Here is a 21,933-nt window from a genome sequence, read left to right on the forward strand (position 1 = left end):
ACGCAGATTTCAAATTTTAAGAAAAACTACAAAAAGTTTAAAAATTTGAACAACGTTAAATCTCATCTAGAAAAATATGACGACATAGATTATTATTTTATTAGTTTATTTTGAGGCAATTCAATACTCTTTGAAAAAATTTGTACGATTTGTACTTTGAAAAAATCCATACATTTAATTTCAAAATGAAAAATATGCTCGGATTAAACTACTCCATTTTAACCATACTAATTCTTTTATCACCGATTTTCACTCCATTCTAGATATGTAGACACTTAAAAGATATTAAAAAAATTATAATTAAATTCGAATTCAAAATTAATAAATTCAAAAAAAATTAAGCACACACATACCACATTATCGGTCCAGCGTAAAAGATAATTTTCAATACCAATGAAGCTTTGTTCGGTTTCATCGGTTATCCCACCATGAAGTTTTGCTGGCAGAGGAGTAATGATGACACAATGTTTGAATTTATTCGCTCTGATAATGACTATTAAAGTTCTCCAGTTTTCACCAGTTAATGGTGACATAATTATGAACACAGCCTTTCTTACTTTAGAATCAGCTATCTGCAAAGAGTTTTTAAATAAATTTTAGTGAAATCTATAAGCAATCCTAAACTAATAACAATCAAAAACTTATAGCAGGCATACTTAGTTAATAAGAAAATATTTATGTAAATAATAGTAGATAATTTCTATTTTAAAAGAAATTTGTTTTTATGAGTTTTATAATTTTTGTTTATAAAGAAACAATAATATTAACATTCTAATAGTCAGTGTTAATTTTTATTTTTCATAAAAATAAAAGCATATTAAGGATTCTATTTGATATAAAAGCTCATATAGAAACATTTTATGTAAATTAAGTTACCATCTGAAATTTTTATGAATCATATTTGAATTTATAAATTTATAAGAAAAAAAAAACATATTTTATACATGTTTTAATAATTTATTTGAAAACAAACACATATTACTAATTGCATACTGTAAAAATATTTTTTCTCTGAATTTGTTTATTAAAACTTCCTTAACTCTTTGGTTAGAAATGTTAGTGATTGTAGTAGGGATATTGCAGCATTTGAATCTGTTTATGCCAACTACCAACCAAGGCCCCAACAATTTTTTGAATTGACAAAATTTAAGATATATATATGTATGTATAATGATTTATATAGAGGTGGCCTTCGGGTTGGTCCCGTACCGTGATGTATTTTTTAATTTAACTGTCTGGTTATCACAAAAATTTGGCAACTTTTTAGGCGTACATAATCTTCTCAATATAATTTGTACATCAATTTATTACATGTAGAGATTTGCTTATAAAATTGAAGTTGAAGGATTATTTACGTTTTTAAAAATTAAACTCAGACAAATAGGTTTTTTTTTAGAATATACATAAATTTAACTTATTAAAATAAAAAATCAAATTTCAAATTCCACTTTTCAGAAGTTAGAATCTTAGAAAAAAATATTTTATGAATTGATATAAACCCTTAGCAGAGAAGAGAGGTAGGCACAATGGGCTATTGGCGACGGTCTGGGAAACATCCCATAGGATGATCCGAAGACATGCCATTGTAATTTTGATCCTCTGCATAAGCGATGGCTCCTCTGCTTTTGTAGCCCGATGACCTGAGGGAAGTTGAGCACTTTATGGTAGAATAGTTTAATGAGGACCGATACCGCACACCCTCAGTCCCTATCCAGGCTGATTAAAGTGGTCACCCCCTGCTTACTAACCGCAGCCAGTGATGCTTGACTTCGGTGTTCTATTTAGCTGAGAAAGTTTCCCTTATAGTACATGCCCCAAAATCGGGAACTCATAAGTAATAATAAAATGAAAAAAACATGAGATAAATTTTTTTTAAAAATTACGTAAGTCTTTTGGTATTTTAGGTGATGTGAAGAGGAATTGATATAGAAATATCGGAAATATTTCAATGTCATGCTAACTACGAACGCTAAGGAGCAAAATGAATTTTACACTTGAAAACTTCCTAAAATAAACATGTAAAGATTTGCCAAGTGACTGCGAGTTATACCCTTTTAGTTGTTCTACTGTGATGTTTTTTTTAGTTTCCACAGGCCAATACCCAGAGGACGTCAAGACTTGGAGATTATTTCTGGTCATATTGGTATACAGAAATATTTATCTTAGCTTGGATAACAAGCATATATTCTATAATATTTTATCTTTCTATACTGTAACCTATTCCGACTTTTAATCACAGGTAGAAGAAAAACTGTAAAAAAACTTATCCTTCGTTTTAAATAAAGATAAAATGAGTAATTTGTATAGATGGAATTTAGCATACTCTAACTTTTGTTAATGTCTGCTAGACCTATCTATAATGTGGGAAACACTAATAATTCGGGGAGATTTCTGTATCCCGATTTGCGGCAGAATAATCGCCAAGTCTTGGAAACTTTCGGGCAGTGGCCAGCAAGAAACTAAAAAATAACATCACAGAGGTATAACTCATAGTAACCTCCGGGCAAACATCTATATGATTCTTCTTTTTTTTTAAATTGGAAGTTTAAAATCTATTTGGCACCTTGGCGATTGTAGTTGGCGCGACAGATAACGATACGGAAATATCCCTAATATATTTGTGGTTTAATAATGTTATTTACGAGTTAAATGAATTCATACCACTAGAAATTAACTTAATAAATATTTTCTTTAGTGCAATGGATATGAAAAACATATAAAAACCAATATACTGTTCATTCTAACCACAAATGGAGAAAAAGATTCCACAGAGATCGCACCACCATCTAAAATCTTTTTTAATCCTCCATGCCAATGTAAGCATTCAGCAGCTGCATCATCCATAAGTACTAAAGCATCTTTAACATGCTTATTAATTTCAACCCATTGTAATTCAGTTCGATTTGAAAGTTGTCTGGCATACATAGCTCTCAGTAATAATAATACAAGTGTTTATCGAACAGAGTATTTTTTTTTAATATACAGTTTTAAACAAAATAGAAAACAATGATTTTAATTTAAAAACAAATCTAGTAGCATTTTCGTTATTTCGTATTCGTAGCAGCCGAAAGTTCATCGATTAAATTTTCGATTTAAACTCTTTAATCGTTTTTTATTTAATAATTAAAATCATACAATAAAAGATTTAAATATGCACAACTGAAATCTTTTATTTTATTGTTTCAAATTTTAAAAACATTCCTAATTTTCAACTTTATGATGACAAAATTAATTCCTTATAATTTCCCGGTTTGAAACAAAAGTAGTTTCAATTTCTTATCAGGCGAATCTGGCAGTAAATTTTGTTTATTATTATTTTGTGCTTGCTAGTCAAAAGAAGAACTTAACTGTAAAGGCTCACTCAAAGATTCGAAAATAAAAATATTTAATTTATTTGCTTTAAATTTTCTTCCAGATTCTCTCATTTTAATTTTCTAAATCATACAATGTCTGATGAAGAATTACCTAAAGGATGGGAGAAGAGAATGAGTCGATCAACTGGTTTGTTCGTTTAATTTAAGACATTACATTTGGGAAGTGTTAATGTATTTTTTTTTAAATATTTATTTTGCTGTTTTAAATAAAATAGCTCTGGGTTTTAGTTTTTTATAAGCTATAAAATAGAAAAAAAAATTATGAATTCACATTTAATTAAAATACTTACAATGATATCATTAAATCACAAAGTCTTAAAATTATAGAGAGATAATTTTCTTGTAGTAATTTTTTCTTTTTTTAAATTTGGAACGTAAATAATACCTGGTGAATAATCTCCTAAAGTTGTGGGTGCACAACCTTTTTCGAAAAAGAGCTGTAGGGGAAAGAAAAAAATTCTTGTACTTGGACAGTACTACCTTTCCTAGGCTCCTCTCCTTCCCCCACTCCACCCCTCTTTTCAAAATATATGCTAAAATTTTCTTGCATACTTTTTTTTACATTTTTATTAATATTCGACATATTATTAATATTTGACATTTTATTAATATTCGACATTTTCATAAAATTTGACAGCATAATACAAGATTTCGTTGAATCCAAAAATCGCAAAAAAGTAATATATAAGATCATAAGATACTGCAAAATAATTTATTACTGAAAAATATTATATTTTTATTTGTATCTTCATAATTTTGTGCAAAATACACTTGTTGTTTTTAAAGCTAAATTATTTTTGTCAACAAATTTTTTTCTCCCAAGTTTTTCGTAGGCCCCTGAATTTCGTAGGCCCTAGGCACGTGCCTATAGGTTAATACGGCCCTGACTTGGGGGGCCTACAATAGGATTCAGCTCAATTTGTGTAACAATTTATACTTATTTCTAAATGTAATAGCAACAGTTTCAATTTGTCTTTAAAATTTAAGGCAAGTACATTTGATTGTAAGCCACATAAAAATCTGTCTGCAATATTTTTGAATAAAAATATACTTTAAATTTTGATTTCTTTGTTTATAGGAAAAATTAAATTGTAACAAGTTCTTAACCTCCTTAGTAGAAATATTAAATTATTTTATTGTATATAGATTATATATTTCATTTTTTAATAAATTTTTGAACTACATTAATTTCGAACATTTTTTGAATTTTTGTTAAAAGAAATTTTATAAAAGGAAAGATTGAAACAATTTTCTTTTGAAACTAGTATTAGCACTTCTACCTTTTGCAATTATAATGTTATAATCTTGGCATTTTTTTAAAGTTTATTTAAATTATCCAGAAATGATAAGGTATATTTTTTGCTATGTAGTCTAAAAAAGTAAGAAAAAAAAAACCCTGAGTAAAGCACAAATGAAAGTACAAAAATAGACATACTATAGTTTCAGTTCAATAAACAAGAACCATCCTCACTGTTTAAACACTGAAAGTACAGAAATGGACATATTATAAATTTGGTTCTATAAGCTGGAACCATTCTCAATGTCTAAGTATCAAAAAGTATTTGACTAGTATCTACTTCTGTTCTATCATTTGGTATTTAGACACTGAGAAAGGTTCTTGTTTATAGAATCAAAACTATGGTATGTCCATTTCTGTACATCCATTTGTGATTTATTCACAAGTTTTTTTGCATTAATTATTGTAATTAGTTTCAATGAGTGAAAAATAACTAAAAAATTTTATGATAGTTATGTAGCTTTTTAAATTAATTTTTATCGCACTATAATCTTTCACAAGCCACATTAGGCTACAGGTTGTGTGCCCGTAATTTAAATATTCAATTTTAATAAAAGTTAAAATTACACTCTCAGAAATAAGAAATCTTAATCTAGAAAACTATTTTCTTATATGGTTTAAAAACATAATTAAAGTAAACAATTTTTATTATTTGTAACTAATATTTGTTTCTCTTCTCTTAGTTACTTTTATTTACAATATTAGTATGGCTGAGTAGTTTTCTATAATAAAAATCTAGTTTCTCTACTGGAATTTCACATGTATGTTATTTTATGTATTTTGTGAGAAATGTAATTGATGTTTAAAATTTTACTCTCAATTAATCTAATTTTAATTAAGTGTCAAGTTTTTAATTAATGGCGATAATCATAATTGAATAACTAGTTTGTTGGTTAAAGGTGAGAATAATTTTCGATATAGAAATAGATCTTTTTTTTAATAAGAGTGAGAAGCATGAAAAATATGTTAAAAAGAGAAAAATCTCAACAATGCATTTTATTTTTATAAATATAAGATTTTTATTTTTAGTTTGTGTGCTATAGAATTCTTGTTAATTTTCTGACTCAAATCTTTTTTTATAACTTTCTTTCCATATTTTTTAATAAATTTCTTCTTAAATTTTAGTAAACTATTAATTTATTTATTGAATTGGAAAATATTTATTGAAGAAAAGATTATATTGAAGAAGACTTTGAAGTATTTATTTTATTTTATCTCCTATTCAAAATCTTTTTTTTTTTTTATTTATTCTTTAATAAATTGTTTTTTACTATATGTATTTGTATAACTTATAATTATTATTTATTTTTTTATTCTACAGTTTTTTTTTCTATTTAATTTTGTGAAAAAATGGTTTATACATGATCATTTTTTAAAACTCTTTCAAATAATTTTCAGTAATAAGTCTTATCAAATGTGAGCATTCAGTTTTGTGTAAGTTTTTAAACTCTTGGAATAGTTTTTAGTAAAGTCAGTTTATCAGCTCCTTGAATTCTAATAATTATTTCAACAAAACTTTAAATGTTGCATAGTGATGTTTAATTGCAGTATTCCTAATTTCTTTTCAAAATGTGCTTGTTGAAGTTTTAAAGCTTAGTTAAAGAAAGCTCAAAGAGACATTCCTAGGGAAAAAAAATTGAGATTTTTGGTACTTTCTAGATCATAAATTTTCAAATATCTAATAGGATGAAGGTAAAAGTAGATTATCTTAAAAATTTTTAAGAGAAGAGTTTCTTTTAGCAGCATAGTAAAATGTCTAAAGTGCAATTAAGACACAATCAGTTTAAATCATTGTTTCACAAAGTATGGTACGCATATCTCCTGGGGTACACTTTCTTATGTGAAATATCTTGCAATAAACTAAAATTACAAAAAAAATTTTTTAATATCAAAGCTAGCCATGAAATTACGTTTTTTTCTATTGGCTATTTTTTGCAGAGTTATCAGTTAATAATTAGTGGTGTCAACAGCCAGTTATGATTTTTAACTTTCGTTCAATTTTTTTATAGTAAAAAATACATTCATTTTTTTTTTATTAGTGGTACACAGCATTACGAAAAATTTAGAAAGGGTGTACAAAAGTTATAAGTTTGGGGAACACTGGTTTAAATGATTGTTGGAGATTAATAGATTTTGCCAATTGAAAGCTTACGGCATAATTTTTTCTTTACAAGTAAGAGCAATGTTTAAACTTTAAAGCTCTTTTTCGAATTAAAAGTGTTTATTAAACTCTTCGTTTAATACAAAACTCCTTTATTATGATATAAAGATATAAATTATTCTTTTTTTATATATTCTATTTTAATATATCTTTTTTTCTATTTTGAAGGTCAAGCATACTACTTAAATGTGTATACTAAAGAAAGTCAATGGGATAGACCAACAAAACCAGCTGAACCTGGACCTGGTACTGGAAATTCAGTTGATCAAGTGCGTTGCAGTCATTTGTTGGTTAAGCATAGAGATTCAAGGCGTCCTTCGTCTTGGAGGGAAGAAAATATCACCAGAACCAAAGAAGAAGCATTGAAAATTATTGAAGGTAAAAAATTACTTATACTGTTTAAACTTAATTTATTTATGTTTATAAAATTATTTTTTCGTTTACACATTTTAGGAACTTATTAGAAAAATATTTAAGAGGATATTTTCATGTTAATTCTCCACTTGAGATAATCAGCTTTAAAATGTGTTTTAAGATCAAAGAGTTGTTGGTAAAAACATTTTTTTTTACACCTTAATGAAAGACACGACAACGTAAATTAAACGTCTATAGCAGGAGTGATATGTTTCTCCTGAATTAAAAAACACCATGTTAGAAATATGTTAACTCCAACCATGGTTGGAAGAAACTTTTTTTTTTTTTTTTTTTTTAATTTTTATACATGAAAGCAAATTTTTTTAATTTTAAGTAGAGTATAATTGCAATCTTAATCTAGCTTAATTTGTAATATTTCTGAGCTATTTATTACAAGATGCCAAATATAGTATTTAAAATTACTGAAAAAATACATAAATTTTAAATAAATACATTAAAATAAATAAATAATTGTATTGAAAATATTTGTAATGATAATCAGAATTAAACATGTATTCACAAAAGAATCTCTATAGATCCTTATCTTTCTATAGAATTATTCAATCTCTTATAATCTGATTATAATTCTGTAGAAAGAAATTGAATATAGAATTATTCAATCTCTTTCTGTAGAATTATAATCAATCTGTGTATAATTATTAACTATGAATTAAATTTTTTTCTAACAGAATATGCTGTGAATTAAAAATAATAGAAGCTCACATTAATACAAAAATAGAAGTATACTTGTATCTATATACTTATTTTTATAACTGTCGTTGAACAGCCAACCCAATTTTGAGTTTACGACTACCAATGTTCATGTCCGTAGCTTTGTAATTTTGAACCCAATCCAGAAGACAAAGGAACTACTGTCTCAAGTATTTTGAAATAATACCTTCGAGGTGGACTTATTTGATGTAATTAACTTGCATGGAAAGGGAAACCACGAAAACCTCCCACTGTCAGCCCGACGGTAAGGGGTTTATAATCCATGATCAATCAACACTGAGGATATCTTGCGTCAGCACTGTGGTCTGTGTGAGCAGGATGTAGAATGTGTATCAACCAGCCATTGCTGGGATTCGAACTGAGGGCACCTCATTGAGACAACAGAATGACTCCTGAAATAAAAAACGACTCTATCTGGCAAAGAGGCTGTCTGTGGGCTGAGAAAATTTATTAAATCTAGCTTTCTTTCTAGAAAAACAAAGTTCTTAATCTTAAAAACTCTTGTCAGGCCAGTCTTGACATACAATTCTGAGACTTGGGCAATGACAAAACTTGATGAATTGTATCGCAATATTTGAGAGTAAGATTTTGCTGTGGTGTAAATGAAAACAATAACTAGAGAAGGAGATTTATCTTTGAACTGTGCAAGATTTATAAACAACCCGATATTATTAAATACATAAAAATAAATCGAATAAATTGGATGGCCCACATGATTCAAATGAGTGATGACAATACAATAAAAAAGATGCTGTTTTTTAAAACCCACTGGAACAAGAAAGCGTGGAAGGCCGCAGTTTAGATGGTCTGACTCAGTGGAGTCTCACTTTTTGCAATTAATGAAAAAAATTGGAGATCAAATATAAATCTTAAGTCATTATTGAGAAATCTTCAGAGGAAGGCATTGACCCACATTGGGCTGTCTGGCCAACTATGATGAGGATGATGATGATATCTCTCATTATATGACATGTCTGATCCAATTTATGTTATCAGATAAAAAATATAAAGTATTTTTCTTTTACTTAACTAATATACTTATTTAACTAACTTTGCAAAAATATAAGGAAAGAAATTGTAAAATTAAAGTGTTTATTATTTGTATTAGTTTGTTACGTTATAACGCAATATTACCACTTGACGGAGTTTTTAGCTAATACTAATAAAATTGTAATTCTTTAGCACTGACTCAGTGGAAGGCATTTTAAATTTTTGCAACTTTCAAGTTGTAAAGATTCATATGACTGCAGACTTTCAAGCAATAGTTTTAAAAAATTTGAAGTGCATTCCACTGACTCTATATCAAAGAACTCACTCAATATTTGCTTTAGTGTGCTTTCAAAAAAATCTATTTTTTTCTATTAAAAACATTTGCTTATAAAGTTATTTTTTGGAAAGAATTTTTAAAAAAAAAAAATTTCTGATTTTTATTTGAAATTGCTTGGATTGATTTACAGCTATGAAGTATTTTATTTTAAACAGTCTAGTTACTCTATTTAGTAAATAAAGTATTTATATGAAATGAGTGTTGATCGCTTGTTTGTATTTTTGATGTGATTGTAAGGTTTAAAGCCAAGTGGCTAATAAGATTAATATCATTATAATTGACAACTATTGAATACTCATTGTTTTTGTTAGACGAACTAAAAAACATTTAAACTTATTTGCAAAACAAGTTCTATGTGTTTTTTCTATAATGTAAAATTTCTCTGGCAAAACAAATTTTATGTGTTTTTGTATAATGCAGAATTTGTCTTGCAAAACAAAGAAAATAAGACTTAGTTGTAATGTTTTTATAATACTGCGAAAAAATGTAAAATGATTTAATTACGAATTGCTTGAACTTGGGTTCTTTTTTTAATTTATTTATTTAAACATTGATGGAAACTTATGCAATGTGTTTTCCTAAAATATAAAAATTTAGTTTCAAAAATGTGACAATAAAAATGAAAACTAAAGGAAAATGAGTGGAAATGAGTGTGAATTAATGTAAAGAAAATTTGCATAATTTAAAAATTACTTTTATTTAATAATTACTTACTTACTCTAAAAGTTCCTTGTTATATTTTATTTTATTCTAGTAAAAAAATTCGAAAACAAGACAAATCTTTATAAAACAGTATACTCTAATATTATTTTTCTTGTATTAAAGTTTTGCTTTTAAAAATCAAGTCACTTTTTAGTTTGCAAATTGTTTTTTTATTATAATTTGTAAATTGTGCTTTCACAGATGTTGATATAAAGTTTTAACAACTGTCTGAAAACTTAGCTTATATCGACATTATCTGCAAAACTTAATTACTGTTGCTGAATAATTATTAGCTAAAAAGTTCTATTCTAATTATATTTTATTTTTTCTGAAAAACAAAACAAATCTTTCGATAATTATTTGTCTAAATAATGTTATTATTTATTGTAACAAAGTTTTGTCATTGAAAGCATATCAAGAAAGCATGCTGAGGTTGCAAATTCTATTACATAGTTTGTAAATTTTTCTTAATGGGAGACTTAATGCTGGAAGATGCTGTTATAAAGTTTTGAAAATTAAGCTTTTGTCGAAATTATTTGCAAAACTTACAAATTGTTGTCATAAAATATTTATTACCCAAAATGTTCCATTTTTGTTTTTGTTTTTTTTTCCTTTAAAAAAAACTTTTTGGAATAATTTCTTCAAATATTGTTATTGGAATGAATCTTAAATAAATCATAAACTTATATAATGGAAAAATCATAAAAATTAAGTAGAATATCATTAAAATTATAGAAACTAATACAATGTGGGAAAATGAAAATTATGACAACTTAGCACAACAAATAAGTTTTCGAAATCTTACCGGATATATACTTTATTTCTTTGATTGATTATCAGAGCATGATTTATAGATAACACTGAAATATTTTTCATTGAATTATAAATGAGTAATTGAAATTTCAATGGCCATATTGCCAAACATAAATATTACTCATCTACCAACATAATGAATAAATCTAAACTGAAACTAAAAAAAGGAAAGAAAATAACAAAAACAAAATATTTCTTGATTAACAGTACCACTGGCGCCATCTGTTATTGAAATTATAAAAAGAGTCAAAACATCCTGCCACCCAAGGAGGTGGAAATGTTACTTTTTTATCAATGGACATACTTTACAGATAGGCCTGGTGGTTTCTCCATGAGCTGTTCTTAATTTAACAACCCTAATAATACCATCGTTTCCAGGAAATACCTGCACCACTCGTGCAAGAGTCCACTTTAATGGAGGTGGGACCTAGTCATTTTTGAGAAGAACTAAATCTCCAACATGAAACTCTGAGCCAGAAACAGTCCATTTAGACTTTGCTTGCAGAGTTTGGAGATAATCTTTACTCCATTTGATCCAAAATTGAGCACGAAGTTTTTGAATTAAAGACAATCTAGACTTGAGACACATGGATGGTGATGGGTCTCTCTCAGGCAATGAAAGAAGTGGAGCACCCACAATAAAATGTCCAGGGGTAAGAGCCTCTAGATCACTTATTTCTGATGTTAATGGACATAACGGTCGTGAATTGAGGCAAGCCTCAATTTGATACAAGAGCGTAGCCAGTTCTTCGAAATTCAGTGTAGCTGAGCCGCATACTTTCAGCAGGTGTCTCTTGGTTGATTTAATATTAGACTCCCAGAGTCCGCCAAAATGAGGTGTTGCTGGAGGAATAAAGTGCCAAGAGATTTGAAGATTGCTGGAAAAATCTTGAACTGAATTGTCTCGAACAATTTTGAACAGAGACTTCAAATAGTTACTGGCTCCTTTAAAATTTGTGGCATTATCACTGTATACATCAGATGGCAACCCTCGTCTAGCAATAAATCGACGAAAAGATGCTAGGAAGGTTTCTGTTGACAAATCAGAGACAAGTTCCAAGTGGACAGCCTTCGTAGCAAAACAAATGAAAAGTGCAATGTACGACTTTAAGGTGACTTTAGATCTTGGTAAATTTGGTTTGGTTGAAATTGGACCTGCAAAGTCCAACCCAACACGTTGGAAAGGTTTAGATGGAATAACTCGATCACGAGGCAAATCGGCCATGAGCTGGCTTGAAGAAACAGCATTTACCTTTAAACAAGTTATACAGCCTCTGAGGATCTTTCTTACTGTGTTTCTCCCAGCTGGAAACCAAAAGTTTTGCCGAATTAAAGATAAAACTACAGAAATGCCAGAATGTAACGAAAGCTTATGATAATATTCTATAATAAGCGTGACAAAATGATGACTTTTCGGCAAAAGAAAAGGATGTTTAGCCGACAGTGACAGATTTAAATTTTTGAGTCTCCCACCAATTCTTAAGACCTTGTCAGAATCTAGAAAAGGTGAAAGGGTTATTATTTTTGAGTTTCTTGGAACACAGCCTTTATTTTTGATTGACTTAATTTCAGCACTGAATTCCACCCTTTGAATTTCTTTAATAATTGCGATAAGAGCATTATCCAGTTCACAAACTTGAAGGCAACCGTTTATCCGATTTTCCGAATTTCTCGAGTTGAACACGAATCTTTTACACCAAGCAATCACTCTTATTAATTTGCTGAATGATGAATATTTTTGAGTTAACTCTTGCATCGAATTACTTTCAACTGCTGAGGCATGTATTAAAGTGTCAGGGTTGGAAGTGTGAACAGAGTTTGGTTTAAACTCTTCGGTGAATGCTGAATTTGCATTAGATAGCCACTCCGGGCCCTGCCGCCAAAGTTCCAAGTCCTTAAGCTTCTTTGGAAAAATTCCTCGAGAGGCGCAGTCCGCAGGATTGGTAACTCCAGCCACATGGTTCCAGTCGGCAATGTTAGTAAGTGATGTTATGGCCGCAACTCTATTTTTTACGAACTGATCCTTTAAAGAGTCTGATCGAATCCAACTCAGAACGATTTCTGAATCTGACCATAAGAACACTTGCTTCCAAATTTGATCCATCGAAATTTGAAGATTACTATACGATTTTGCAAGCAAATGAGCTGCACACAGTTCGAGGCGAGGTAATGATACTGTTTTCAAAGGGGCGACCCTGGTTTTTGCTGCCACTATGTTCACTGAAGCTCTATTTTCGTTATCCACTACTTTCAAATAAAAAACAGCTGAATATGCTTTGAGTGAGGCGTCACAAAATCCGTGTAACTGGGCATCAATGATTAAATTATTTACAGACACCAGTCTTCTTTGAATTGCTATTTCCTTTAAAGCCTGTTTTTCAGCCTGGAAGGTTTTCCAGACACATAAGAGCTCTTCGGTTAAAGGTTCGTCCCAAGTTAATTTATTTTTCCATAGGCTTTGCATCAAAATTTTTAAGATGATTGTGGCAGGTGAAAGAAAGCCCAGGGGATCAAAAATCCTAGCTATGACAGAAAGCAGTTCTCTTTTTGAGGTAACTATCTCTGGAAATGAAATGTTCACCTGAAAAGTATCTTGCTGCGTATTCCAATACAGTTCTAAGACCTTCTGACATTGATTTTCTTCTATAGTAACATTGTGCTGCTGTGAGAGAGAGTCTTTGGAAAGATCTGATAGAACCTCTGAACAATTAGACGACCATTTTCTGAGATTGAAACCTCCTCGTTGCAAAAGTGATTTTAAGTTTGTAACTAGATTTTTGGCTTTGGGGATGGAATCTGTACCTGATAACAGATCATCAACATAAAATTCCTCCTTAAGAACTCTTGAAGCATCAGGAAAAGCTTTCTCTTCGTCCTTAGCGAGTTGTTGAAGTGTTTTTACAGCAAGATAGGGAGCACAGGCTGTCCCATAGGTGACAGTTAATAATCTGTATATCTGGATTTCTTCATCAGGTTTGAACCTCCAGAGTATTCGTTGGTAATCAGCATCCTCTTCATGAATACGAATTTGGCGAAACATTTTCTCGATGTCAGCAGTAAATGCAACTTTGAAAGTTCTAAATTTTAGTAATAGAGAAAATAATTCGGGCTGCAAACGAGGACCTGCATGCAATGCATTGTTGAGAGAATTCCCTGAAGAATCCTTAGCTGACGCATCGAAGACCACTCTTAGTTTGGTTGTGTTGCTGTCTTCTTTAATAACGAAATGATGAGGTAGATAAAATGTTGATTCTTTAATCAGTTCGTCGGAAGGAACCCTTTCCATATGACCTAGTTGAAGATATTCCGACATGAAAGTTGTGTACTGATGCTCAAGTTCATTATTCTTACTTAGTTTTCTTTCAATGTAGTTGAATCTTTTACTTGCTTGAGTAGCTGAGTCACCAAATTCTATAGAATGTTTGAAAGGTATTCTCACAATATAACGTCCAGATGGATCTCTAGCAACCGTTTTTTCGTAAAATGCTTCACAATCTGAATCATTCTTTGATTTCAGTTCAGCTTGAGGTAAAGATTCGAGCTCCCAGAATTTAGCCAATTGACAATCCAACGATGAGGTAAGATGACAGTTCACAAAGGAGTTTTCCTTATTGGAGTTTGAGAACACTCTTCCCGATAATAGCCAGCCTAGATGAGAATTGAGTGCAGCTGCAGTACCCTTCTTCCCTAAAATTGGTTCTCCAATTAGCAAGTCAGCGTATAAGTCGGCTCCTAACAGAATGTCTATTGGACCAGTTGCATGAAATGTTGGATCTGCAAGCATTAGACCATGCAGGTGTGGCCAGTTGCATGAAGAAAATGTGAAATTCGGTAAATCACTTGTTATGCAGTCTACAATCAAGGCTTTACAGCAAAAAATTTTCTCATTAAAATGTGGAGAAAAGACCAAAGATGATTCAGATAAAGAAGACTTTACTAGCGTATTATTAATTCCTGAAATCGAATGATTTGTAACAGTCTTTGATAATTGCAGTCTTTTAACACAGTTTTTGCTCACTAGAGATTTCTGACTGCCGTTGTCAATCAGCGCTCGGCAATTAACGAAATGTCCCTTAGCATTTTTAACCTTTATTAAAGCTGTTGATAATAAGGTATTACTATCTACACTATTAGAATTTAGACAAGTTGTGCTAAGTTGAATGTTTTCCCTCACTGTAGGAACATTTTCAGAATTGGCATTATCTAAATTTGAATTAGAATAGCAAACTGTATTGCTTACATTAGGTTCTTCAGAATTAGAATAAAATCTATGCAATGAAGTATGATGTTTTCTATGACGTGCCTTACAGGTGTTAGTAAAACGGCATTTATTTGCCATATGAAATTTTCTTAAACAATTTATACACAGCCTTTTAGATTTAATTATCTTCCACCTGTCATCAACAGACATCTTATTATACATGGGACAATTAAAAATCGAATGATTTTCATTACAAATATTGCATAAATTTTCGGTTTTGTTTACTACCACATTATTTACAAAAGCCTTTTTAGGAAGAACCCTTGGCTTGCATTCTGTTTGATTTGAAATACTTTTTGCTTGTTGCTCAAGAAATTTAGCCAATTCTAAAAATGTTGGAATATCTTGATTAGTTAAAGATAATTCCCATCTTTGCCTTAGTGTATCATCTAGTTTTCCCAAAATAAAAAATATTAAAATAACATCTACCATAGGATTAACTTCTAACTTTAAAGTTGAAAGAATTCGAATAACTTCATTACACGTATCTAAAATTTCAAATATCGAAACCGCAGAATTAGACTTAATTGTCTTTAGATTAAATAGTTTTGAAATTTGCGCGAACGCTAATTCACCTTTATTATCATATCTCGCAACTAGAGTCTGCCAAGCGTGCTTATAATTTTCATCTGTGAGCGAAAATCCTGAAATAAGCTTGTGTGCAGTACCCTTTAAACTAGCAAACAAATATTGAAATTTTTGAAGTTCTGTTAATTCTGGGTTTTTATCTATGGAACTCAAAAACAATTCTTTAAATGACATCCAATTATTGAAATCTCCATAAAAACTCGGTAACTCGAATTTGGGCAACTTTAAACAAGATTCATTTAGTTTCGGTTTCGAATCATCTAGAGGAACGCCGCCATTATTAGTATTGTTTACTTTTGATTTATATTCCGACATTTCCCGTGCAATATTAATTCGCAACGTATCAATATTAGATGCCAAATCATCAAATTCTTTCATATTGCTTGCCTCTTCCTCATTCTTGCAAGAAACGAAAATTTCCGTATGAATCTCATTAAGCTCCACCCATATTTCATTAATTTGAGCCGAAAAAACATCTAATTCCGCTCTTTCTATTTCCCCAGACACAAATTTCGGTTTCAGAATATTGTTTATACGCGTTACTTTACCTTTCAAAATACTACGTCTTTTCTTTAAAGTTTCCATTATAATTACAAAATACAAGATTTAAAATCAAAGATTTATCGACGGACCGAAAAATAAAAACAAAAAACAGCATTAACTAGAGCAATATAAAATACTTTTATCTAGCTCTCTAATTGAAATCGAAACTACAATTATAAACAATAGCTCAGAATTTTCACTCCGGTCTCGAAGGACCAAAAAATGGAATGAATCTTAAATAAATCATAAACTTATATAATGGAAAAATCATAAAAATTAAGTAGAATATCATTAAAATTATAGAAACTAATACAATGTGGGAAAATGAAAATTATGACAACTTAGCACAACAAATAAGTTTTCGAAATCTTACCGGATATATACTTTATTTCTTTGATTGATTATCAGAGCATGATTTATAGATAACACTGAAATATTTTTCATTGAATTATAAATGAGTAATTGAAATTTCAATGGCCATATTGCCAAACATAAATATTACTCATCTACCAATGTAATGAATAAATCTAAACTGAAACTAAAAAAAGGAAAGAAAATAACAAAAACAAAATATTTCTTGATTAACAGTACCACTGGCGCCATCTGTTAATGAAATTATAAAAAGAGTCAAAACAGTTATATTTATTAGCAATGAAGTTTTGTCAATTAAATCATATCAAGATGCTTTTTTAGTCTTGCAAATTATATTACAATTGTTTGTAAATTGTTCTTAATGTGAAAGTTAATGTTCACAGATGTTGTTATGAAGCTTTAACAGTTGTTTGTAAATTACGCTTATTTCAAACTTACAAATTTCTGTCGCCAGATAATTATTACCTAAAAAGTTTTATTTTCGTTATTTTTTTTTCTAAACAAAACAAATCTTTCTAGAATTTTTTGTTCAAATAATCTTGTATTTATTGCAATAAGTTTTGTCATTGAAAGCATATCACAATGCTCTTTCAGGGTTGCAAATTATATTGCAATAATTTTTTATAAGGTGAAAGTTTATGTTTACATTTATTATAAAGTTTTTGCAATTGTTTGTAAATTAAGCTTGTCTAAGAATTTGTCTTGCAAAACAAAAAATTAAGACTTAGTTGTAATGTTTTTATAATACAGAGAAAAAACGTAAAAATGATTTAATTGTGAATTACTTGAACGTGGGTTCTTTTTTTAAATTTATTTATTTAAGCTTTGATTTATTATTTTGAAACCATTTGCATAACTTACTAATTACTGTTGCCAGATAATTATTACCTAAAAAGTTTTATTCTCATTAGTTTTTTTTAAAAACAAAACTTTCTAGAATCGTTTGTTCAAATACTATTATATTTATTGCAATGAGAATGAAGTTTTGTTCTTTGTAGGCATATTAAGATGTTGTTTTTGGATTTCAAATTATATTACTGCAATAGTCTGTAAATTGTGCTTAATGTGGTGAAAGCTAATGTTAACAAACGTTGTTATGAATATTTCGTGATTTATACAAATAAAACTAGATTGAAATTGTTTCTGCTTTGAAATTTAATTTTGTTTTTTTCTATTCTAGAGTATTATGAGCAACTAATGAGTGGTAAAGCTAATTTTGAAGAATTAGCATCTAAATATAGTGACTGCAGTTCTGCTAAAAGGGGTGGAGATCTTGGACTCTTTGGTAGGGGAGCTATGCAAAAACCTTTTGAAGATGCATCATTCGCTTTGAAGGTTGGTGAACTAAGCAAACCAGTGTTTACTGATTCTGGTGTTCATTTAATCATCAGAACTGCTTAAAATATTAGCTTTTTAATTGAACTTGAGACTATAATTCTAGGCAGTTTATTGCAAATTAGTTGAGGTATATAAAGTTAAAAATGATTCATATCTTACATTATATCAAAAAAATTTCTATGCTATTAATCATTGCTTCATTAGTAATTTAAATCAAAACTATTTAGAACATTATTACCTTTCAAAATTGATGTGTGTTTATTTAAATCAGGAATTTAATTTATTAATAGAGTTTGTGCTATTTAGTAAGACACCCCATTACAATGATTATTCCATTATAGCAACCAATGCTTAAAGTTTGGTTTTTCTTTCTATTGATATTATGTTATTTTAATGCACATGTCTGCCCTTTTTCAAATATAATAGCAACGTAAATTTACTTGCCTTTAAATTTAGTTAAATTTGTGTTTTAGAAATAAAATGTTTCTGTTTACGAGTTATTTAATTTAGCGAATAACTTTTTTTTCTTCGTATTGCAGCACATTAAATGTAAAATACCTTGATACTCTTTAAGGAAAGGAAAGTGACTGACTCTCTAGATTTTAATTACTAGTGGTTCCTATGATTAAATAGTCAGCCAATAATTTCATATCAATAATCAAAAATATAATCACATGAAAACTATCATGAACTCTTGTGTACATTTATCGGGTTAAAAGAATGTATGTTTTTTCTTTGTGATGGACCAATGGTATCACAAATCTTATGGAAATTAATTCTCTGTCATATTAGCTGTAAATTTATTAGGTTATAGTTCAAAACATCCTAAGCAAAAGCTTTCATTGACCTTAAGTCCAAAAATGGATTGTTTCCAAGATACAGAGTCTTAACATGAGAGATATGAGCAACGCTCACTGAGGTTAAGAGTGCTTGAAGAGCGTTTGCTCATAGCATTGGACTTTGGGTACTTGCACATATATTGAGATTGTTATATCTCAATATATGTATTATCTCAATATATGTTCTTAGAATATCTACAGTGTAGAGTTCATATAACATCAAATACCTATTATGATGCAGCGAATCGACTTCCTCAACAAAATGTAAATAATATTCAAATAATTGATTACTACTTATGTTTATGGGTAACTATATGTATTTGACTACACCCAAGTATTGTTTTGTGTAAACAATCAGTCCTTAAAAGGGCTATAACATGTGCAAAATCTAATCTGACAGCATCCACGTGGCGCACATTGGCTAATGTCATGAATGTATTGAATTTATTCACGTTTGAGACGTTGTGTCTTGGAAATTATCAATTTTTGGACTTTCTGTCAAGGAGAACTTTTAATCAGAGCGTTTTGAACTACAAAATATTATATAAGGACAGAGAATTAAATTCCATAAGATTTGTGCAGGATCTTTTTCTCTTCATTTTTTTGAAAATTTTATATTTTGGTTTTGTAAAATTTTAGCCCTTTTAGATGGTTTATTTTCAAGCTTAAACATGTGTTATTCTCTCATCTCCTTTGAGTTTTGTATTGACTTGCGGGAATATTTCTTAGTAATAGTTTTTTGAAACCAACACATTTATATTACTTTTCAATGTATTTTCCACCAATAATTTATTATTTTAAATTGTACTTTTACATATATATTGATACAAACAAATCTTAAAGCAATTATAACTGATTATTTTATCAATCTCCTAATTTTTTAAAATAAAGATTTTTTTAATCAAAATTAAGCCAATATTTAGCTGCTAATAAGTAAATATATATGGTATTTTTGTGAAGTCGCTATATAATGGACAACAGAGGTCCTTATATGGAGCGCTGAGTGTATAAATTTTAAATTGCATTAAGTAGGATTTCTCTTTCTTATGTTAGCAATTAAATTTTGCTTGATACTTTTACTTGTTAAAATGTCTTTTGCAAATATTTAATGTTATATTAATGCATTAGTCATGTATATATATGCATATTTTTTTCCTTTTTGTTTTAATCTATAAATTATCAATTTATTACAAGTTGTTAAATATTGTATGTTGTTGAAAAAGATGTTATATAATAGTAAATAATTACTATCAAAATGATTGTTTTTGTCAGTCATCTCTTAGCTTCCTAGGAATTATTCTATTTTATAAATGATAGTAGTTTGAAAATAATTCTTTCAATAATAATATCTTCCAATAATTTTTCATTTATTGTGTAGAGTTTATATTTTATGAAAATGTCTCTTACATTATTAAAAATAATTTTTTGCAAAATGTTTCTTTCTTATCTTAGAATTTGACATGAAATTTGCAGAAGTCTCCTTTGAGTGATTTGAAAAAAAGTTTATTCAAATTACTAATCATCCATTCAGATTTTTGTTTTCTTTTGCTCGATTTTTATTTGTCATTCATAAATGACTTAAAAAAAGCTACGACTTGACAGTATATACAGGGTATCCTCGCACCTGGAAAGTCATGAATTTTTATATTGACCGAAATTTGTCATGAAATATCATGATTTTTACTATTTTTATATATTAAATTATGGAAAGTCATGGATTTAGGTTGACGAAAAATCTAATTTTTAAAATGGAATCCCCCCCAGTTTTATGGTGCCAGGAATATTTGAATTAGTAACAAAATCCCCACTTACAGTCATATTTCATTAAAATATTAAATGTTTTTATCATGTTCTTTAAGAATTAAGGTGTTCTTTCAAAAAATGAAAGAAAAAACATCTTTTCTAGATCGAATTATCTTTTAAACTTCTGTGATTTCAGAATTTTTGTTATTTTTATTTACTTTTTTTATTTTATCAATTTAAAATTCTAGCTGAAGCAAGCCAGTCATTGGCGAATTTTTTATGTTCCGTAATGAGAACAGAAAAATCAGGAGTATTTCTTTCCTTTCTGATGAACAAGAAAAGTATCTTTAGAATATAATTCTGCAGAAAAAAAGAATTATTTGCTTTTGTATTTTTTTCAGCTATTTTATTGCTTCAACTTTTTCTTTACTCTGTTTTCTTTTTTAATTTAAAATCTATAAATATGAAAATGCAGAGTATAACAGTTTTGGTTATACCTATAATTTAAATTAATGTTATTAAAATGCTTTTTTAAATTTATTGTTGTGTTTTTGTCGGAGAAAATAGTAACTTAATTAAGTCATGAAAAATTCTTGGAATTAGTCATGGATTTCAAAATCTAAAATGTAGCAGATACCCTATATATGTTTGACTTTTTGAAAGTCAATTTGAGCTTGAATTCTGTCACCTTCCTTATAGTCAGAACTTAGCTGACCTGAGTTCCATTTATTTTTCCATTTAAGGAAAAATTTTGTTCATGACTAGTATTTTGCAAATTATCATGTGATCACTGTCACCCAACCAGGACCAAGCACCATTTTTCATGGCTTTATCTTTAAACAGCCATGATAAAAATGCCTTTTAAGTTTGTCACCAGTCTGCCCATGTGGGCATTACTTGAGCGGGTTAAAAATAAATTATTTTAAAAATTTAACATTTTACTAACATTCTTTAAATTGCCTAGCTAGAATCCAATAAATAGGTTTTTAGTAGATTAATTTATAAATATTATTTGGCAATAATACTTTGAAAATAAAAGCTTTTATTTTTAAAATCTAGCCATCCTATATAAACAGAAAGTTTACAATTTTTTCTGAGCCTACGAAAAACTCAAATACTACCATGCGACAGTCAGAATCAAAATAGAGCTGACACAAAGGAGAATCTGCAGCCAGTTAGATGTGTGCATGCTGTTGATCTGCTTACAGTTGGTAAAGTGTTCAATCTGCGACATCATCTTAGAATAATAGTAGAAATTTAAAGTTAACATTTAAAAAAAATTAAATTCTGATGTTAGGATTCATTCTGGATGAAAAGAAGAGCAGAATATTGCATACTGTAATCATAGAAAGTAAAATTCTGGTATAATAAATATTTTAAGAAAACGCAAAAATCCGGTTTGTAAAGAAACTGAAAAAATTTCAATATG

At 28.9% G+C, this 21,933-nt stretch overlaps 2 protein-coding genes across 5 annotated transcripts in view; one reads left to right on the forward strand and one right to left on the reverse strand.

Moving 5' to 3' along the window:
• LOC107442912 (sec1 family domain-containing protein 2) overlaps positions 1-12,549 on the reverse strand; it is a 38,937-nt gene extending 26,388 nt beyond the window's left edge. The window contains exons 1-2 of one of the 4 annotated variants that reach the window (XM_087161576.1): positions 12,518-12,549; positions 354-700 (exon numbers count right to left, since the gene is read on the reverse strand). In XM_087161576.1, coding sequence (XP_087017702.1) covers positions 354-533 — 180 coding nt within the window. In that variant the 5' untranslated portion in view covers positions 534-700; positions 12,518-12,549. Of the gene's footprint in view, positions 1-353; positions 701-2,661; positions 2,687-2,732; positions 3,090-12,517 lie in introns of those variants that run through there. The other 3 variants (XM_087161573.1, XM_087161575.1, XM_087161574.1) reach the window with 3 other exon arrangements.
• LOC107442914 (peptidyl-prolyl cis-trans isomerase NIMA-interacting 1) lies at positions 3,297-20,194 on the forward strand. The gene is made up of 3 exons (XM_043039941.3): positions 3,297-3,501; positions 7,001-7,210; positions 17,765-20,194. Exons 1-3 carry the CDS (start codon positions 3,447-3,449, stop codon positions 17,983-17,985), a joined length of 486 nt encoding a protein of 161 aa, XP_042895875.1. The 5' UTR covers positions 3,297-3,446; the 3' UTR covers positions 17,986-20,194.
• The last annotated feature ends 1,739 nt before the right edge of the window (positions 20,195-21,933 follow it).

The sequence above is a fragment of the Parasteatoda tepidariorum genome, chromosome 4 (genome assembly GCF_982258835.1).
Source record: "Parasteatoda tepidariorum strain Cologne lab strain chromosome 4, Ptep-v5.0, whole genome shotgun sequence".
Taxonomy (NCBI): domain Eukaryota; kingdom Metazoa; phylum Arthropoda; class Arachnida; order Araneae; family Theridiidae; genus Parasteatoda; species Parasteatoda tepidariorum.